Source organism: Pagrus pagrus (genome assembly GCF_965226575.1).
Source record: "Pagrus pagrus genome assembly, chromosome: 7".
Lineage (NCBI taxonomy): Eukaryota > Metazoa > Chordata > Actinopteri > Spariformes > Sparidae > Pagrus > Pagrus pagrus.
The window spans coordinates 12,585,608-12,604,217 of record NC_140191.1 but is presented as its reverse complement, the minus strand read 5'-3'; the positions used below and the strand labels follow the sequence as shown (position 1 = coordinate 12,604,217).

The window sequence follows — 18,610 nt, the reverse complement described above, 5'->3', positions numbered from 1 at the left end:
CTTTACTTCCCCTCTTTGACCTTAAACTGCAAAGCAGAGGCCAAGACTGGCACACATTTGGGGTTGTGGTAGTTCAGCAATGCCTGGACATCTGGACAGCAGCCATAAAATATGCGCTGTTCAGTCCTGCTGCAGAGCTACATGTCTGTTAGCCTGCTGCAAAACATGTCTGACCACCTGACCTGCTGAGGTGGAAAATACATATAAATATATAGTGTTAGTTAGTGAATGTTTTCTTTGGTCAAGTTAGTTTTGTATTGTACTGCACCATTATGGTCAGCTGTGGTGAAGAGATGCCATGTCATGGGTAAGGTATCAGTTCACTGTCTGGACCGCCTGCTGCTGAGGCCCAGTATGCAGCCAGCCCTGATGTAACAGAATTATATTTGACATATACTGTACCTAGATCTAATTATCATTTTAAAAGGTGCAATATGTAAGAATTTAAGTTTGAAATACTCGAGAATTAACTTAAATTATCAACAGAATGCAAATAAATAGGAGATTTGACGTTAGTTCAAAGTGATGTAATGTTTTTCAGATCTGCTGAAGTCAGCATGCTTACCAGCTAGCCCCAGCTCGTCCTGTTTCCATAAAACCACTCCCAGCTCCCAGTGCGGACCGCTAGCTGCATGGCTAACTGAGCTAGCTGCAGTTAGCAGCAGTTCGTGCTTACTCTGGTGATATGCTGCCCCCAACGTGTTTGGAGTTTGAGAGGTGGCCTCAGATTTTGCATGTTTAAGTTTCTTTTCATTATTTTTTTTAATTCAACAGTTTTATGAGATTATTTTGACTTGTAAAGACATTTCACACTGATGTGAAGAGTTGGCACAAGCTTGTGTTTGAATTAAGTGTCTTCATACATATTGAAGTATATATTTAATAATGTATTTGCAGTATATTGATAAATTATATATTCTCTATATATTGACAAACATGCATTTCATATATTGTATACACACACACACACACATATATATACATATATATATATATAGTATATATGAACAATGTTTGACTAAAATGTAAATTCATTATATTTTGTCATATATTCTTTAAAGAAGCAGTTCACCCAAAAATAAAAACTCTGTTTTGCATATGGGTGAGTAGATAAATTGGAGAACTTATCCTTAGCAAAACAACAAAATGATGTATGCATCGTCAGATAAATGTGGCCTCTTTCCTTAAATTAAATGTATTTTTTAATATATAATGTTCCATTTTTCAGCATATGTCAAAATATTCTTGTTCCACAAGGGAGCAGGAATATTTCCTGCAGGATTCACCTTGAACGACCTGCTGGGTCAAAGTGACATCCTCATTATACTGATTCAACATTTTATTTTAGCCTCTGGGGTGATTTTCTTTTCAAATGCAAACTCTGCTGCCAGATAAAAAGTCAAAATGAACTCAGAGAACTGACGTGTCACGTAGTCTGTGCATAATGAATAAAAGTGAAGACAGCAGCATAATGCATCACAGAGTGCAGCATGTGTATTCGGACAAAGGAAACTGTCTCTCAGTGACATGTTTTAGCATTCAGAGTCTGTTGGAGTTAATCATTTCTAATTAACCTGACAAAGCAACAAGATGGACTCCAGCAGACCGAAGACGCCTCCTCTGCACATGCGTAATGATCATGCGTTCATGTTCAGTAACCCAGAGTCAACTTTGACTTCTGCTGAGGAGACTCGGAGACAGAGGATGAAGGGCAGAAAGTGAAGGGTCATGGTCTTTGGACATTAAATGTCACAGTCACTAAGACAGAGATTTGATCCCTCACTTGCTCCTTCTGTGTGTCTGTATTTACTGAGAAGGTCAGTGAGGGCCCCCTCTCTGTTTTCAGTCCACTATCTGAGGACTTTAATATCTGAGTATCTATATTCAGACGAGGAAGTTGGAAACTTGTGCTGAAAAATGTGAATCCAAACAACACATTTGACAATTTTGGACCTATAATTAGCAGCAGAAATGGGATGCTAAGACAGAAACTTCTGGTCTGTTTAATCACATGAAGTTGCAGGGGCCAGCTTGCATTTCTCTCTGCAGGCTGACGACCTTGACATTCAGAGGGGGCGGGGCGAGGAGCAGTGACCTATGAGAATGGGGCGTGGCTTCAACCTCTGGTTAATCATAAAAACACACAGCTAAACTTTGCTCTTCCCCACTCACACCCGGAGTAGCAAGACAGACTGAGGCATCTCACAAACGGTAAATACCTGCAATGATGATGAAATGATTGCAGTCAGAGAGGGTCAGGAGCCTGCAGGGCCTCAGCAACAGGCTGCATGACTGGATAACTTGATTTAGATCACCTGGGGACAATCTGCAGGGGCTTGATTGGAACTAATTTTAAAGCAGAAGTGGTTGTAAAGTTAAATGAAATTGACTTTGCTTACTTGCTTACTTGTTACTTCTGAGGCAGTGAAGTTGATTTTCAGTAGGTTTTACCCTTGCAGGGAAAGTTCTGGTCTGCAGATTTGCATTTACATTTTCTTGTTCTGTGGTCACAGATAGCTTATCAGTGGAAGTCTTTACCTTGTTCATTTAAACTCTTTGCTTATCTCAACATACAACCTTTTGTGAAGTGTCTGTCATTGAGTTAAAGCTAATATATGGCATCATAAATGATGGTGTATCATTAATTTAACAGGATGCACTAACCCTCCTCTTGTTTCTCCTTACAGAGGACTAAAACAACCCAGGCAAAATGGTGAAAGTTGGTATCAATGGGTAAGAGCTCCTTTTCATTCATCCCCTTAGTCCCCTTACACAACTAAATGAGCAACACTACCTTTGTAGACCTCTGCACCCCTAACTCACAATGCCACACCCCTCTGTGTGCACAGTGAACACTTTAAAGAGATCTACCGTCAATGATTGAATCTAACTTATCACATTTACTCAAGTACTGTACTTGAGTGCAGTTTGAGGCACTTGTACTTGAGTGTTTCCATTTGAAGCAACTTTATACCATTTTTTTTTCTTCCACATTTACTTCTCAGTTTGGAGATTCAGTTCATGAATATAAAATATATCACTGATTATGATGTATCATTTGAGACTACTGTAATTTGCCCAGTAATCAGTTGAATCAGCTCCACTGTCATCAGCTGTAACTGAAGAAATGAACACTTGATGCAACTGTTTATAATCCAATAATATAATATATATTTTCTGAGATGGGCCATTCTGTGTAATGTGCTTTTAACTTTTACTTAAGTTATATTGGACTTTTACATGTAACAGGGTATTCCTACACTGTGGTATTGCTACTTTTGCAGTGGTGGAAGTAACTGATTACAACTACTCAAACCATATATCATATTATACTAATTTTCAGGTTCATACTTTTATTTGGGGGTCTTAGTAGAATAGGTTTACAAACTTTAATTTTCAAAAAACAATATTTTTCTCTCATGGTGCATTGCTGCTGCTCCCCTTTTCACACTGTCTTGAATGCTCAATTTAAGAGAGAGAGAGAGAGAGAGAGAGAGACATCTCGCCTCTGTTCAATCTTTGGAGGCGTTTCAGGCAGTGCAGTGTTTTCTGTGGGAGAGAGTCGCTCCCTTTGTTGTGGACTTTGGGCTTTTTCACTTTGCAGACCTTTCACATGCACACAAATGTTCATAACACAGTAAAGGAAAGGCAAAAACCCCGAAAGCATAATGACTTCTTTAAGTCATTTTTTTTCTTTCAAGTCTGTAATTTTGCTCGCACTTAAGTATGCATGACACCATGCAATCTACTTGGTTCCTTTTCATAATTGAGTATAATTTGAATTAATATCCAGACCTTTCATCTTCATTTTTGTAGCCAATAAGGCTAACTGATCACAAGCAGAAACCCTTTCGACTGAACGTCTGCTATTGATGATACGCTAAACATCAACGGTAAACAAAGTAACTAATCCTCGGAGTAGTGTTTCAGAAGAATACTTTGTACCTTCAATTACGTGTTACAGAACTGAGCAATATACTTGTACTTGAGAACAGATTTTCAGTACTCTATCCACCACTGTACTTAAGTAAAAGATCTGAAAACTTCTTCCACTTTGTCTACTGAAAGTAAATAAACATGTCTGTAGTTTATTGATACTAGAGACAGTTAAAAGATTAACCCTTAATAACACTTTATATTGAGTGTTCTGAAGCTGTGGGACACTTCAAAAGAATCCACAGCATTTACATCCCTCAATATGGAGCAAGAGCTCAATAAAAAGACTGGCACAGACTGTCTTTATCTGTGACTGACTCAACCTTGTGCTCTGAGGATAACTACAGTCTCTTTGTGATTAACTAATGGTGACTCTGTACAGCACAGAGAGGTTCTGTACTGGAGGACATGCACAGATGCACATAATGGCGACCTGTGAACAGTCACCTGGTGTTGCACTTTGCCCCTGAGCAGATAACAATGAGGGCCTCAACATGACGAGGGTCATTCTTGTTTTTCTGCTGCCTGAAGCAGACTGAAGAGGACCTGCGTAACTTAAATATTATTGAACACGCATGATGTGACGTTAAAGGCTCCCTATCTGTTTCATGGATCTGTTCTTTATCTCCCCGCCCCTCCTCTTCCTCCTCCTCCTCCTCCACCACTGTCTGAGAACAGAGCGTTTCTGTGCCAGGATTTTGGACCCTCGGTTAAAAAGTAACTCAGCCGCTTGATCAAACAGCGCACAGCCGTCACCAGGATTACCACATTAGAGGTTCAGTTCGACTTTAGCCCCCAGAGAGGAGAGTGTGCAAGGCAACACACCTCCCTTTGCCCCTCCTCCTGAACCTTGGCCTTCTGTCGGCTGTTTCAGGTCTCCTCGGGAGTTATTTATCTCACACAAAGGGAGAAGGCTTCAACAATAACAGATTGTAGGCCACGCTTAGGTTGAAGTGTCAGAAACACAATTCTACATATTCATGACTGATTATTTCAGACATGACTGTAATCTCATCAACTGACTTTAGTCAGACTAACATGGTATTGCACCACCATCTAGAGGCCAAACTAAAAAACAACACTGTCCACTTTTCAGATTCGGCCGCATCGGTCGTCTGGTGACCCGTGCTGGATTCACTTCCAAGAAGGTAGAGATTGTGGCCATCAATGACCCCTTCATCGACCTGGAGTACATGGTACGTAAAGATCAGACCATCAGGGTTTGGGTTTGAAATTCACACCAGCCATCAGCCAAACAAACTGTAGGTGACGGCTGGAAACTTTTTCAGCTGTTTTAGGAGCTTTGAAACTAAAATACAGTCTGAAAACGATGATATTTACTCAGAATTATGGTGAATAAAAAAAAAAGTAAAATATTTTCTCATGTCATTTCCATTGGTGTGCATTCACTTGGCAAATGCATCTTGTGTCTTTGAACACTGGCTAAATTTAAGCAGTACATTTACTCAAATACTGCACTTAAGTAACACTTTGAGGTACTTTTATCTTTACACTTCACTACATTTTGGAGGTAAATATACTTTTTACTCCACTGCATTCATTTGATGACTATAGTAACTAGTTACTTTGCAGATTACCAGCTGCATCAGAGCCAAAGAAGTGCATTTCTTAATAAAATGTTTTAATTCAAATATTGAGGAAACATGCTGAATATTGGAGCTGATAACTGGACTTTTACCCAAGTACTTTTCCTATGGGTAACATTTTATTTGACTTTTGAGTACTTTTTATAACATTGAAATGAAATATTAATGAAGTCTTTTGTGGTCTGAGATGCGTTTGTCATCTTTATATATAAATTAATTTCAAATTGGCATCTCTTCTGCATTTATCATCAGTCACCGTTTAGTGAAAACTGAACCGTTTTATTTTTTATTTTTCCTCTTTAGGTCTACATGTTCAAGTATGACTCCACCCACGGCCGCTACCATGGCGAGGTCAAGATGGAGGGTGACAAGCTCGTCATCGATGGACATAAAATCTCCGTTTTCCACGAGTGAGTTCGCTTTAAATGTAGACAGGATGGTCATTTTTATAAAGATGCACATTAGCAAAAGGAAGAACTGACCCCTAACTTTCATGTTCTCTCTGTCTCTGTTTTCAGGAGGGACCCCGCTAACATCAAATGGGGTGATGCTGGTGCCCAGTACGTGGTTGAGTCCACTGGTGTGTTCACCACCATCGAGAAGGCCTCTGTACGTACTCAGTCCCATTACAAAAATATCATGTAAAGATAATTGGGACATGTGATGTGCACTTGGCCAAGAAGGATGTAGATTAACAAATATTTTTTTTAAAATTGCAGGCTCACTTGAAGGGTGGTGCCAAGAGAGTCATCATCTCTGCACCCAGCGCCGACGCTCCCATGTTTGTCATGGGTGTCAACCATGAGAAGTACGACAAGTCCCTCAAAGTCGTCAGGTAAGAATCAAAGTGTCTCACAGACAGCCAGTCTGGTCAATCTACTAGTGTCCATGTCTGTTTTTAAACTTGAAAATTTGCAACAGAGATTTTAAATCTGAAGGCTGCAGTTCAAAAAAATCATATTATTATTATTATTATTATTATTATTATTATTGAGTCATAATTTAAGAATCTTTATTTTTATAATTCTACGTTTTTTTTTTATGTAATTCTTTTATTTAGTCTTCAGATTTTCAAATGTATTTTCATTTTCTTCAGCAGATTTATTTTTTTGACACTCCTATGACTCTGTATTTTATTTTGAAAATCCTCAGAACTCGGATAATTATAGAAACTTTATTTATTGATCGTGCAGCAGGGGAAATTCAAGTGTTACAAGATTTAAAAAAAACCAAAAACTGATGCTTTCACCCTTTTTGCCTATCCGTAGCAATGCTTCCTGCACAACCAACTGCCTGGCCCCCCTGGCCAAGGTCATCAACGACAACTTCCACATCATCGAGGGTCTGATGGTGAGGATTAAAACACTCCGCTGGCTGAGAAACAATCTGGCAGAGAGACGCTCAGCAGCCCCTAAAACCAGATTAACAAACGGCCCAAAATGGCAACATGACATTAAAAAGTTACAGGCGCGTTAAGCCATATTCAATCATCCTCCTTTCTCTTCCTCTCTGTGTCCATCAGAGCACAGTTCATGCCATCACTGCCACCCAGAAGACCGTGGACGGTCCCTCCGGCAAGCTGTGGAGGGATGGCCGTGGTGCCAGCCAGAACATCATCCCCGCCTCCACCGGTGCTGCCAAAGCTGTCGGCAAGGTCATCCCCGAGCTCAACGGGTCAGTGCCAAAAACACATGACTTGTATCGCAGCGTAGTATGTTAATGCACTAAATCCTCTTCATTTAGTGTGACATTCACCTATTGGTTTGTCTGTAATTTACAGCAAGCTGACCGGCATGGCCTTCCGTGTCCCCACCCCCAACGTGTCAGTGGTTGACCTGACAGTCCGTCTGGAGAAACCTGTGAGTGAACACAAACCACACTGCAAATACTGAGATAATGATGCGTTTTTATTTGGTTGCCTGTGTTTGAACATTGCTAGACTTTTTCTTTTTTACTGTTATTTTATGTTTCTAACAAATGTAATTTTGTGTGATAAATGCATTTCTTCTTTTCTTGTCAACAGGCCAAATACGATGACATCAAGAAGGTCGTCAAGGCTGCGGCTGAGGGACCCATGAAGGGCTTCCTGGCATACACAGAGCACCAGGTATGCGTTTGTCTCTTCTCTATGATCTTGGAAAAGTTTGACAGTTTTCTCGTTAACCTCTTTCGCTCTCCTGCAGGTCGTCTCCACAGACTTCAACGGCGACTGCCACTCCTCCATCTTTGATGCTGGCGCTGGCATCGCCCTCAACGAACACTTTGTCAAGCTGGTCTCATGGTACGCCTTCATCATGGATGGCTTTCATATCCAAATATCTACTTCCACAGACTCATCTTGACTCCTTTCTCTTGTTTCTTAACCAGGTACGACAATGAGTTCGGCTACAGCAACCGTGTCTGCGACCTGATGGCCCACATGGCCACCAAGGAGTAAACCAAACCTGCCGATCGACCGTCACCACACACAATTCTCCTGATACCAGAGTTATACGTGTACAATAAGACATTGTATTGCTATGATTCTGCCCGGTTCCATCAAGATAGTAGACCCCCATCTGATGCCTGAGGAAAAAAAAACCCACAGAGCAAACGAAAAAGATTCAAATTGGTGACCAATTACCTTTTTTGTATTTGTTTAAATTCCCTGTTCTGTTCTTGTGTGAGATGGAGTGAAGGTGTGAGAGATTCTGTCTGTAGTGCTGAAGTGCTGCAGTCAGTGGTGGAATAAAGTCCTCTGTTTGTGAGATTCAAGTCCTCCTTTTCTCTTTTTTTTATCCCTGCACCGAACAGACCTATAGAGAAACTCCTCCTAAGGGATAAATGCTGAAATCTGTAGATGGATTCTTTAAAGGGGTCAGTGACTCCAGCCTAACAGAAGTTAAGATCAATTCCCTCCTGTGGGAATACACCAACACCTCTTAATTGCTTGGTTTCTTGAGTAATTGAGACTAAAGAGGATAATTTCTGCATGTTGGCCTTTTTCAAATCAATTCTCAGAACAGTCACACAATCCATTTTTTAAATGTATTTCCCTCTGGTCCCGTTCAATACCTGGTCCATTTGGGAGAGTACTGCAGCATAGCTAACAACCTGACAAAAGCCAGCTACAATGGCTCAATAAGAGGCTTTATGAAGTCTGCCTGCTGGTGATTCACTCTCAAAATGTCAAGAGCGCTGAAAGTTCATTCAACAAGTTGTTATTGTGACTTTGCTCACTGATCCGTCTATTTTGATCATTTGTCCGAATCACTGGTTTTAATGGAGGTGAGTTGCTCGAGGATAAGATGTCCTCGAGCAACTCCGCTGATCGACTGTAAATGAGAAGAATTTATTGATTATAACACCATGCCGATAGGAACATGCTCATTGTTGGCAAATTTAATGGTATTTCCCTCAATTTTGCTCTCAAGATGATTTTTAACCTCCATTGAATCTTGTTAATTTATTTTTTAATGATTTATTTTTCCCCCCCTGTTTTATATGAATATGACTGGATGCAGTTTTAAGAGCTTAGTCAACCGGAGTCTTTTTCAGTCAGTCCCGTGTGTGTGTGTGTGTGTGTGTGTGTGTGTGTGTGTGTGTGTGTGTGTGTGTGTGTGTGTGTGTGTGTGTGTGTGTGTGTGTGTGTGTGTGTGTGTGTGTGTGTGTGTGTGTGTGTGTGTGTGTGTGTGTGTGTGTGTGTGTGTGTGTGTGTGTGTGTGTGTGTGTGTGTGTGTGTGTGTGTGTGTGTGTGTGTGTGTGTGTGTGTGTGTCAGTTTTCTTCCATTGTACACACAACTGGAACTGTGCACGCAATTTGCTCATCTGTCAAAAACAAAATGCCTGACCGCCAAACTCTAAGCACAAATCTCATTATTTAGCTCACTTTGTTCGCCTGGAAGACACTTGCCTTCAAAATGCCACACTTTGATCACCAATTAGTCTCACTCACCTGTTGAAAAGTCATCTGGCCAAACACCTCCATCACCTGTCAGAGCATGAAGGAGGTCTACAGGCGACATGGACTGGTTTGGGGAAAACAGAGGAAGATGAAGGCGAGTCCATGTTTCTTATTAGATCTGAACAACTTCGCTGCTCTGATACAATGATTGTCAGTTTTGTGTTACATTATTGCAACAGTCTTTAAACTGTATGCATCATACATTAATGGTCAAAAAAAGTATAGTTTGTTAATTTGTATTTGTGTGTCACATGGGATTCTTAGACACCATCAGCTCACCATAAAATAAAATCTACCAGTAATACATATATGAGCAATAATAGAACATAAAATAACATAAATATATAAAGAGCATTTTTTTATTGTGTCCAGAACTTTCACCAGTTAACTGGTCTAAATGTTTCATATGTGAATATCCAGCTCAATCTCATCTATAAGCATCATCTATATTTACAAAATCAATATCGGCTTTGTTCTGTTTAGCTCTCCATAAAACTGGTATCTTTTTCAGTTTTTTGTAACATTTAGGGGATTTTTTTGTGGCCCAAAGTTATGTGTGTATTAAATGTAGAAAAAACGTTATTTGCTGCAAAAGATATTCATATGATAGCTCTGCACACCGTTTCTGTGGAGAGAATCAGCTTTGACAAGAGAGAGTGTGTTTTCATTTTGACAGAATGGTCGACTGTTGGAGAAATTGAGCTCCAGTGTTTAAACTACAGGACAAAACTGTAATCAAAACATCAGATTGGTAATTCCTTCAATTAGAGTCAAATTGATGATCGGATACCATTATTTATTATTTATGAGTCTCATTATTTTCTGACGCCTCTACCTTTTGCTTGCACCTGCAGAATAGAGGCCACAGTTCTGATGTAACACCTGATTAGTTAACACGATGTTCTTTCTGTGTGAACGCTCATATAGACTGTATTCAAATGTATCCATGTCTCTGTTCCTTTGTGTACTTTTAGAGTGACAACAATGAGCATCATAATTAAAGCGATGTAAAACTGGATCCCATTGACACACATTGATGTGTGGATTTTGTGGATAACAAAACAAAGACATTGGATAATGGAGGGGAGATAAAAGGCGGGACAGAGGTTAAAGCCTCGAGTACTCCCACCCCCTCTCTTCTCTCCCTCTGTTTCCCACTCACACACTCTCAGTTCGCGTGCCTCTCCATCACTGATTATTTCTAAGCCAGATTGACAACTGCAAAATTTCTCTCCAGCTCTCCAGAGAAATGCCACATGGATTAACAGCACGAGGGTTCAGATTAAGATTATTTGATAATCTACAAGAAGATCTTTAACATAAAGACCAGCTGAGAGTTCACAGGGGGGGGACTGACAGACAGACAAGGGGAAGGTGAGTGCTGGTGCTTGTTTTGGTGTGATGTGTAATGTGTTTTCCTCCCGGTGTGTGTTTGCTTTTGTGCATCTTGGATAAAGAGAGAGCATAGAGGAAAGTGTGGAGGGATTTTGATTATCTCAGGAGACCTCTGTTTTTGTTTCTCACTTGCTGTCTTGATGTGACTGCGTTCATTCATCTTTTTATGTTTGAGTTTATCACCCTGCTGTCCCTCATGAGACTCAGCTGACCAACTGCTGCAATCATCAGAGGGATCATCACATAAAGTCCTGCAGAAAAGAGTCCTTGTGTGATGTCCACAAGGATCATTAACAAGCCTTTAATTGTTACATTTAATTGTCAGGATGCTGCTTCTGCAGCCTGAAGGCACGGACAGAGAGGCCGTGGAGAAGCTCTGTCTCTTAGGCAGACAGAATTATGAAGAGCACTGCACTGTTAATCTACTTTTAACCATTTTATCCATTTGTATCCTCATATCACCGTTTGCACCATCTAACTCATTACTGCACATTGCCACTTTCACTATTTGTGTTACTATTTGTCTATAGTTGTGTACAAGGGCAGCACTTTGTGTTGGAAAGGGGTGTGGACACAGGAGCTCAGATGAAACAAGTTAAATAGTCTTCAACATGTGTGATTTTAAGCAATGAATGGGCAGATCTTAAAGGATGGTTACAGCAGGAAAAAACTTGCATAGCCTGAGCTACTACAGAGGTGACAATATGACAATATTAAGCATAAAACACACGGCAATATGAATCGTACAAGAACAGTGATCATGCATGCATCCAGTGTGTAGACATGTTATAATATCTTATCTTGATCTTTTCATCTCCATATCTTGTCACTACTTTTTTAATTTTACGAGCTATAAGCTGATCTTGGAGTGTCTGAAGTGCATTTCACCGCACATTATATTGGTAAGCTCAGTGCATGTTATTTATTTATTTATTGATTGATTGATTGATTCAGATCCCCAGTAGCCACTACCAAGGTAGAATCTATACTTCCTTCTTCTCCACACCAGTAGAAAAATCACATCATAATATGAATTAATTTAAAAGCACAAGGGAACAAAACAAACGAGCTACAAAAAAAAAAAAAAAAAAAATCGCAACAGTAAAGCTACCTTGAACCTTGAACTTTGTAAATGATACACTCTTCTGATTCACAAGTTTCCTGAGATATTACCAAAATATTTACAATCAGTGCAAAACTGTGAAGTGTCTGAAGGAATGTCAGATTTTCACCATTAGAGATGCAAATTATGTTGCATCCAGAGAGGATCTGTCAGCCAGCAGAGGCAAGATGGCGTGACTGTTTGATCTGCGTTCATTTACATTCATCTATGTAAATGTCAGCTGATATCATCCATTACATCATGATAATGCTTTGGCAGAGGAAAACAGAAGCTAACTAGAAAGACAAGCTAAATAATCAAAAAAAATGAAAGGCTAGGAGCGCTTCCTGAACTTAAATTCAGTTTGTTAGAGGTGCTCTTTGGACAGGGATGAATGTAGACATACATATCATAAGAAAACTCCAAGGCAAATATCTTTATGTCAGCTCTAACATGACTATACCAAGACAATAATGCTATTTTAATACTTATAAAGAGAGTGCCTTGGAGTTTTCTTGTGATTTTAAAGTCTAAATCTAAATAATGTGGAAAACTGATATAATATAATATAAATATTTTATGAATATAATTTGTAAAGTGAATACTACTTTGAAAATATCCCGCTGTCTCTCTCAGTCACTGTCTCCTGATCTTCTGCTCTACTGTTATTTCTGTCTGCACTTTAAAAGCAGAGGAGAGATAAGAATTGAATGAGCATTTCAGCGGAGACCACACAGAGATCAGGACATGTTTGACAGAATAATTCCTCAGCTGCCTGACATTTCCCTCCTCACGAGTCATGACAAGTCTTTATCTATGCAGTTTTTTTTTTATTATTCTCCTCTTTGAGGCTGCCTCTCATCTCTGTATGCTGCTGTGGGTCGGTGCAGTACATCCATGGGAGAGTCGGGCTCGCAGGGCGGCTCCTGGTTCGTCCCCTCGTCCGTCCAGCCGCTGTTCCTCTCCCAGCTGTCCCCTTCTGCAGACCTCGCCGTCGCTGCCTTCCTCACCTTCACGGGTAAGCAAGAGAATACTTTTACTAAATAATCTCTGGTTCATTTTTCTGAGGAGAGATGGTTTGAAGACACACTGAAATCTATGGTCAGGTTTCCCCAAAATACCAAATATATCAGGCCAGATTACATAAAGTGATAAAAAAAAAGTTTTTGTTTAAAGGTGCACTGTGTAGTTTTGGGGAAGAAGTTTTAATCAGAAGACAAAGATCTTCACTGACTGATTTTATTTTAAATAAACAAACTCTCTTTGTTCTCACGACTGATTAAACTGAACAAACAAACTGACCTTAAAGGGCAACACACTTCCCTACCCTCTTACTTTTTGTTCTTTGCTCAACACAAAAGAACAAACCAGACGTTATCTCATTAACAGCAGGATGAAAACAGCTAACATCAAGCTGAACAAGAGAAAAATACTCTGAATCTCAAGCATCAACCTCACAGTTTGCTCTACACAACAAATCGGTGCAGAAGAACAGATGTTCTCCTGTCACAGTCAAACTTCAGCTCATTTGTGTCGGGCTTTCTCCGGGTTGGTTTGCTCCCTGTGGGGCAGCATGAGTGGAGAGCGGCTTGTTAGTGTGTGATTTAGAGGAAACTAGGTGGAAAAACTGTGCATCGATCCACTCTGTGACCCACTTCATGTAATCATGTGCAACACATTTACAGACACTGTGAGCTTCTGCTACATGTCCTTTTAATTTCCTCAGTTACTCTCTCTGCAGGTGTCTTATCCGTGCTGGGAAACGGCACAGTGTTGTTAGTCTACTGCAGGAAAAGAAAGAAGCTCAGACCTCCAGAGCTCATGACCATCAACCTGGCTCTCTGTGATTTTGGCTTCAGCCTCTTGGGAGCACCATTTTTCATCATTTCCAGGTACAGAACACTTTTACATGTTTTATTTTATTTTGTATCAACCAATAAGCAGCCAGGCCTGGATTTGTGGTGAGTTTAACACTAACAAGGGTTACATCAGCAGCCACTTGTCGGAGACAGAAGGTGATGATCCATTAAGCCTTCTCTCTCTCTGTCAGCCTGTGCCATGCCTGGGTGTTCGGGGAGGCTGGGTGCCTCTGGTACGGCATCCAGGGCTTTGTGTGTGGCATCGGCTCTCTGCTCACCACCTGTCTCATCTCTGTGGACCGCTGCCTGAAGATCTGCTGCTTAAGATATGGCGAGTCTGGCAACTTCTTCTAACACAGACACAAGCTGAACAATCCACACAGGCATTACTGCACTCAAAATCCATCTGACTCTTCCTGAACAGATTTCTCTCTTCCTTGGCCTTCTTACACAACATACCTCTTTTGTTGTTGTTGTTGTTGTAATGATTTAAAGACTGATTTAAAAGCGGCTCCGTGCTTATGTGACACTAAAGACCAATTAAACTTGCTGATGTTTCAAGAAAACGGAAAAGTGAAATGTCAAGAATTCCCTCAAGTGCACATTATGCTTACACCTTAACACACTGCTTGAATAGTTAATAAGTGGTTTGCCTGCTTCTTGCCTCTCTAGGTCAATGGATCGAAAGGCGCCATGTGTCTCTGTCCATAGCTCTGGTATGGGTTTGCACGTTGTTCTGGGCCTTCCTGCCTGCTTTTGGCTTTGGAAGTTATGGACCAGAACCTTATGGGACCAGCTGCACCATCAACTGGTAATCTCTCATTTCACTTTCAGTGCTGCTTGATGCCCTACAGCTAGACATCTGTGTTGTTTCTGAATTGTACTCTTGATTCAAGGTGGAGAATGAGGTCGTCTCTAAATGACAGAATCTACATTTTCCTCATCCTGACTTTGTGCTTCGGATTTCCAACCATCACCATCATCACCTCGTATTTGGTCATCCTGCTGACGGTGAGGACAACAAAATGGTGGATGTGGAAGCTGTGTGTGTATATTGTGTAATTATTTTGTTTCAATGCATTAGTCAGCAGAAAGCAGTGTATGCCACTACCTCCTCAGGGACCCAGGGGATTTCCAGATGAGCACAGTGTGAAAAAGCTCTATTAGCCCTGATGCTCAGGGGCCCCAAAGGACCTTCATTCATTATGTGTCAATTGGTTTGTCGTAATTATATCATTTGTAGATTTCTTTGAGAATATCAAACCTGAAGCACTGTTAGAGCCACTGACTGTATGAAATATGTCTTACACCTGCATTCTTTCTAATGGCCAGCAGAGGCCGACTCCACTGGTTTCAAAAATAAGTCTGTTCGTATGTAAGCTCATAAGAAAAAGACCTTTTTTCTCACTTGATTTATTACCTTAGTCAACTGTTTCCTAATGAACTGCTGGTATCAATAACAAGTTTCAAGGCTTCTTCAATACAGCATGATGTCCATGCTGAAAATTATAATCCCTCCATCTGCTGAGAGCAGACGTGGTGGATCCGATGCAGGAGAGGGCAGGCAGGCGGGCGAATCAATGGATGTTTTATTAAAGATAACAGTGGGAATGGACGTGACTGGACTTAGGCTGTTAACAGCTCCTGTCAGTCTGTTTTAATGAGCAGAAGAGCAGGCTGCTGAGCTGGGAGCAGGAGCAGGAGCAGGAGCAGGAGGAGGAGGAGGAGGAGGAGGAGGAGCAGGAGCAGGAGCAGGAGCAGGAGCAGGAGCAGGAGGAGGAGGAGCAGGAGCAGGAGCAGGAGGAGGAGGAGGAGCAGGAGGAGGAGGAGGAGGAGGAGGATTTGTGTCTGGATCTGTACATTATCTTATAAGGTTTATATTCTCAGAAGTGAAGTTAAATAAATAAAATAAAATAAATCTGAAAATTATAAATGCAGCTCCAGAGTGGTGCTTGAACTGTCTGCCTTGGAGCCCGCCATCAGAACAGACGCAATGCATTCTGGGGCAGTTAGGTAAATACAGTAAGCAGTAACACTGAAATGACAGGACCATGACACACATTTGGAGTAAACCAGACAAAAGGCAGGCTATGATTTAGGGCGAGGCTACCTCGTGATTGACAAGTCACTACCACGGCATGCCCTCAGGTTCTCAGTCAGATCCAATCAGTATCCTCCCTGTCTCGTCCAAATGGGGTCACTTCTGGCTCCAAAAATCAAGACGCATAAAATAAACAATATAGGAGAACTACAAAAGAATAATAGCCTGCAAGTGTCAAAGCAATCACAGTAATATAACAGATCTACCTACCTGTCTGACATGAAGATTAAAGGATAATAAACCATCAGCTGACTGGGATTTCCTACACTATCGAAACAAAGCAAACAAAAGTAAAGGCAAACACCCTTCTACTAAAAAATAGTTGACATTGTCATGTTGAGATGTGTTTGCTGTATGTAAAATAAGTACAAGCTGCTAAATAATACAATAAAAGCTCACAACTTGCGTAACAGCAGTGAAATCAGGAATCCTGGAAACAACAACGTCCAGTATGCCATCAGAATAGTTTAAAATAAGCTATAATTAGAGAAATGAGAAATTCTTCACATGCATATGTTAAAATATGTACATGAGTGTTTTATATATGTTGTCCTCTGAGAAATAAAGTGCTTGTAAATTGTGGTATAATCACAGAAAGCAGCATTAACGCTTGCTTCTGTTTCCAGGTCTACAAATCTAATCGAACTCTGGCATCTATCTCGTCCTCCTCTGTCAGTCACACCAGCAAAGACCTGAGACTTACAAAGGTAAACCCTAGTGAGGATCATTTCTTTGATAAACATCCTGCAGGAAAAATAATCTGTGTCTTTATTTCAGATGGCTGCTGTGGTGTGCAGCACCTTCCTCCTGGCCTGGCTGCCCTATGCTACCGTGTCTCTGATCTCTGCACTCATGCCCAGAGACGACCAAGAGGCCGGCAGCACTTTACAGACTGTGGTGGACGAGTCAACGGCCGTGGCCTCGAGCTCTCTAAACGCTCCAAAGATCCTGGACATCCCCTCATTGCTCAACTGGACCGTTACAGAAGGATACAGACAGATTTACACTCCTGAGAACAAGTGGAGTGAAGTGAACAACACCAGTTCAGTCTCCATCACCTCCAGCCCGAGCAAACACGCTGAGCCAATGATCAAGAGCCCCCAGCTGTTCTCCGCTCTTCCACCTGTTGTCACCTTGATCCCTGCGATGTTTGCCAAGTCCCACTCTATGATCAACCCTTTAATCTACCAGATCATGAACCGGGAATTCAGGGATGACGTCTATGTGATGGTGTTCGGCCAAGCAGAGAGGGGGCGGGGGCAGGCGAGAAGGGATAGTTTATATGAAAGTAAGCAACATCACTGTTTCCTGAGGTCGTTGTCTTTAAAAGGAAAGTTTTTGTTTTGTTGTCTTGAGTCTCTTTTTCTTCTCTTTTCTTTAAGGGAGCATCAGTCTCTCCTACTGCCGGAGCTTTGGGAGGAACAGGAGCCACCCCATGTCCTCCTCTATGGAAAGAAAAAATAGAAGTCTGAAGAAGCAGAAGAGCCGACGGAGCAGCGAGGGAACAGACTCCTGGCCAGATAACGCTACTAGATAATAGATATGTTGATGAAGGTTCTCAGTCATCCAGGTCATCCAGGTCATGGTAATTGTAAGTGCTGTATCGTAGGCAACTGGATGTGTTTCAGTTTCTTGAAGACGTTAAGTAACCTTCTTTAAGTGCAAGTTTTCTGAGCAACAATTAAAAATAATTATTTCTTCTACTCAAACAAAACAATTGTCTTTCTTTTCTTGTTGTCTTGTCATTCGTATTTAAAAACTTCCCCTTCCGGTTCGCCCCAGGGAACTTTGTTTCAGAAAAACTTGTAGTGAGACAAGTCATTTTTTGATCCCACTTGGATTGTGTCATGAATCACACATATGATGTTTGTCAATTTAAAAGATAATTTTCCAAGTCAAAAAAGTCGCTTTTTGTAGTAATTAAAGTGAAATACCATCTAGTTTTGTACTACATCGTCTGGCTCAACACACATCCCCAACACCAACATGGCGCCAACTTGGTACAGAAAAGGTACCAAAAAAGGTGAAACTCTCAATAAATCTGGTCATATTGACAACTGCAGTTATGTTAAAAGGTACTTTGTCAGTTCTGCGAGCTGCTAATATATAGGACCAGCTCTACAATGTTTAAGTTACTGGTTTAAGTGACCGTTTAACAAGACGACAACGCTAATGCGGCAGCTACACTGACTGTGTAGTCTTTATAATTATGCATTTTCAGTCTTATGTTCCATTAGTTTTATGTCAAACTGACTGTCTGGACTTGGGAAATGATCTTAAATTGTCAAACATCATATGTGTGATTCATGGCACAACATGCAGGATTGAAAATTTGTCTCTCTACATTCACCACCATATAATTATTTTCCAAAAAATAAGGTCCCATGGAGCTAACTGGAGGGAGCGGGACTTCAGCTCTCTATAGTCCAGTTTCTGGGAACATGACATCTCATTCAAACAGATAGTTGTCATTTTTACACTTTGGTTTGTGTATTTACTTTTAAAAAAAATGCTGTATAACATCTTAACTGTCTTTTTAAATCAAAACTTCAGATTCCTTAATGGTCTGTGGTCTTTTTTTTATTGGTTCAACTGTCCCTGGTCTGAAAGCGTTTGAGAAAACACTGATCTAGATGGATGAATAGCACTGCAGATAAGATGAAAACA

At 40.8% G+C, this 18,610-nt stretch overlaps 2 protein-coding genes across 2 annotated transcripts; both read left to right on the top strand.

The window, feature by feature from the left end:
• Positions 1-2,096: 2,096 nt before the first annotated feature.
• On the top strand, positions 2,097-8,292 carry gapdh (glyceraldehyde-3-phosphate dehydrogenase). The gene is made up of 12 exons (XM_084357747.1): positions 2,097-2,211; positions 2,688-2,733; positions 5,033-5,132; positions 5,847-5,953; positions 6,062-6,152; positions 6,263-6,378; positions 6,812-6,893; positions 7,066-7,217; positions 7,324-7,402; positions 7,567-7,650; positions 7,727-7,824; positions 7,911-8,292. The coding sequence occupies exons 2-12, from the start codon at positions 2,711-2,713 to the stop codon at positions 7,978-7,980; spliced, it is 1,002 nt and encodes a 333-aa protein (XP_084213873.1). The 5' UTR covers positions 2,097-2,211; positions 2,688-2,710; the 3' UTR covers positions 7,981-8,292.
• Positions 8,293-12,716: 4,424 nt separating this feature from the next.
• opn9 (opsin 9) lies at positions 12,717-17,552 on the top strand. The gene is made up of 8 exons (XM_084358117.1): positions 12,717-13,001; positions 13,725-13,875; positions 14,034-14,173; positions 14,515-14,653; positions 14,739-14,853; positions 16,570-16,650; positions 16,721-17,231; positions 17,326-17,552. The coding sequence occupies exons 1-8, from the start codon at positions 12,881-12,883 to the stop codon at positions 17,478-17,480; spliced, it is 1,413 nt and encodes a 470-aa protein (XP_084214243.1). The 5' UTR covers positions 12,717-12,880; the 3' UTR covers positions 17,481-17,552.
• Positions 17,553-18,610: the final 1,058 nt, after the last annotated feature.

Bases quoted from the DNA above. Each gene is read 5' to 3' on its own strand.
- gapdh (XM_084357747.1), top strand. From the start codon at position 2,711: ATGGTGAAAGTTGGTATCAATGG. The intron at 5,133-5,846 runs GTACGTAAAGAT...TTTCCTCTTTAG, and splicing joins TCATCGACCTGGAGTACATG to GTCTACATGTTCAAGTATGA. The intron at 6,379-6,811 runs GTAAGAATCAAA...GCCTATCCGTAG, and splicing joins AAGTCCCTCAAAGTCGTCAG to CAATGCTTCCTGCACAACCA.
- opn9 (XM_084358117.1), top strand. From the start codon at position 12,881: ATGGGAGAGTCGGGCTCGCAGGGCGGCTCCTGGTTCGTCCCCTCGTCC. The intron at 13,876-14,033 runs GTACAGAACACT...TCTCTCTGTCAG, and splicing joins CCATTTTTCATCATTTCCAG to CCTGTGCCATGCCTGGGTGT. The intron at 16,651-16,720 runs GTAAACCCTAGT...TCTTTATTTCAG, and splicing joins AAGACCTGAGACTTACAAAG to ATGGCTGCTGTGGTGTGCAG.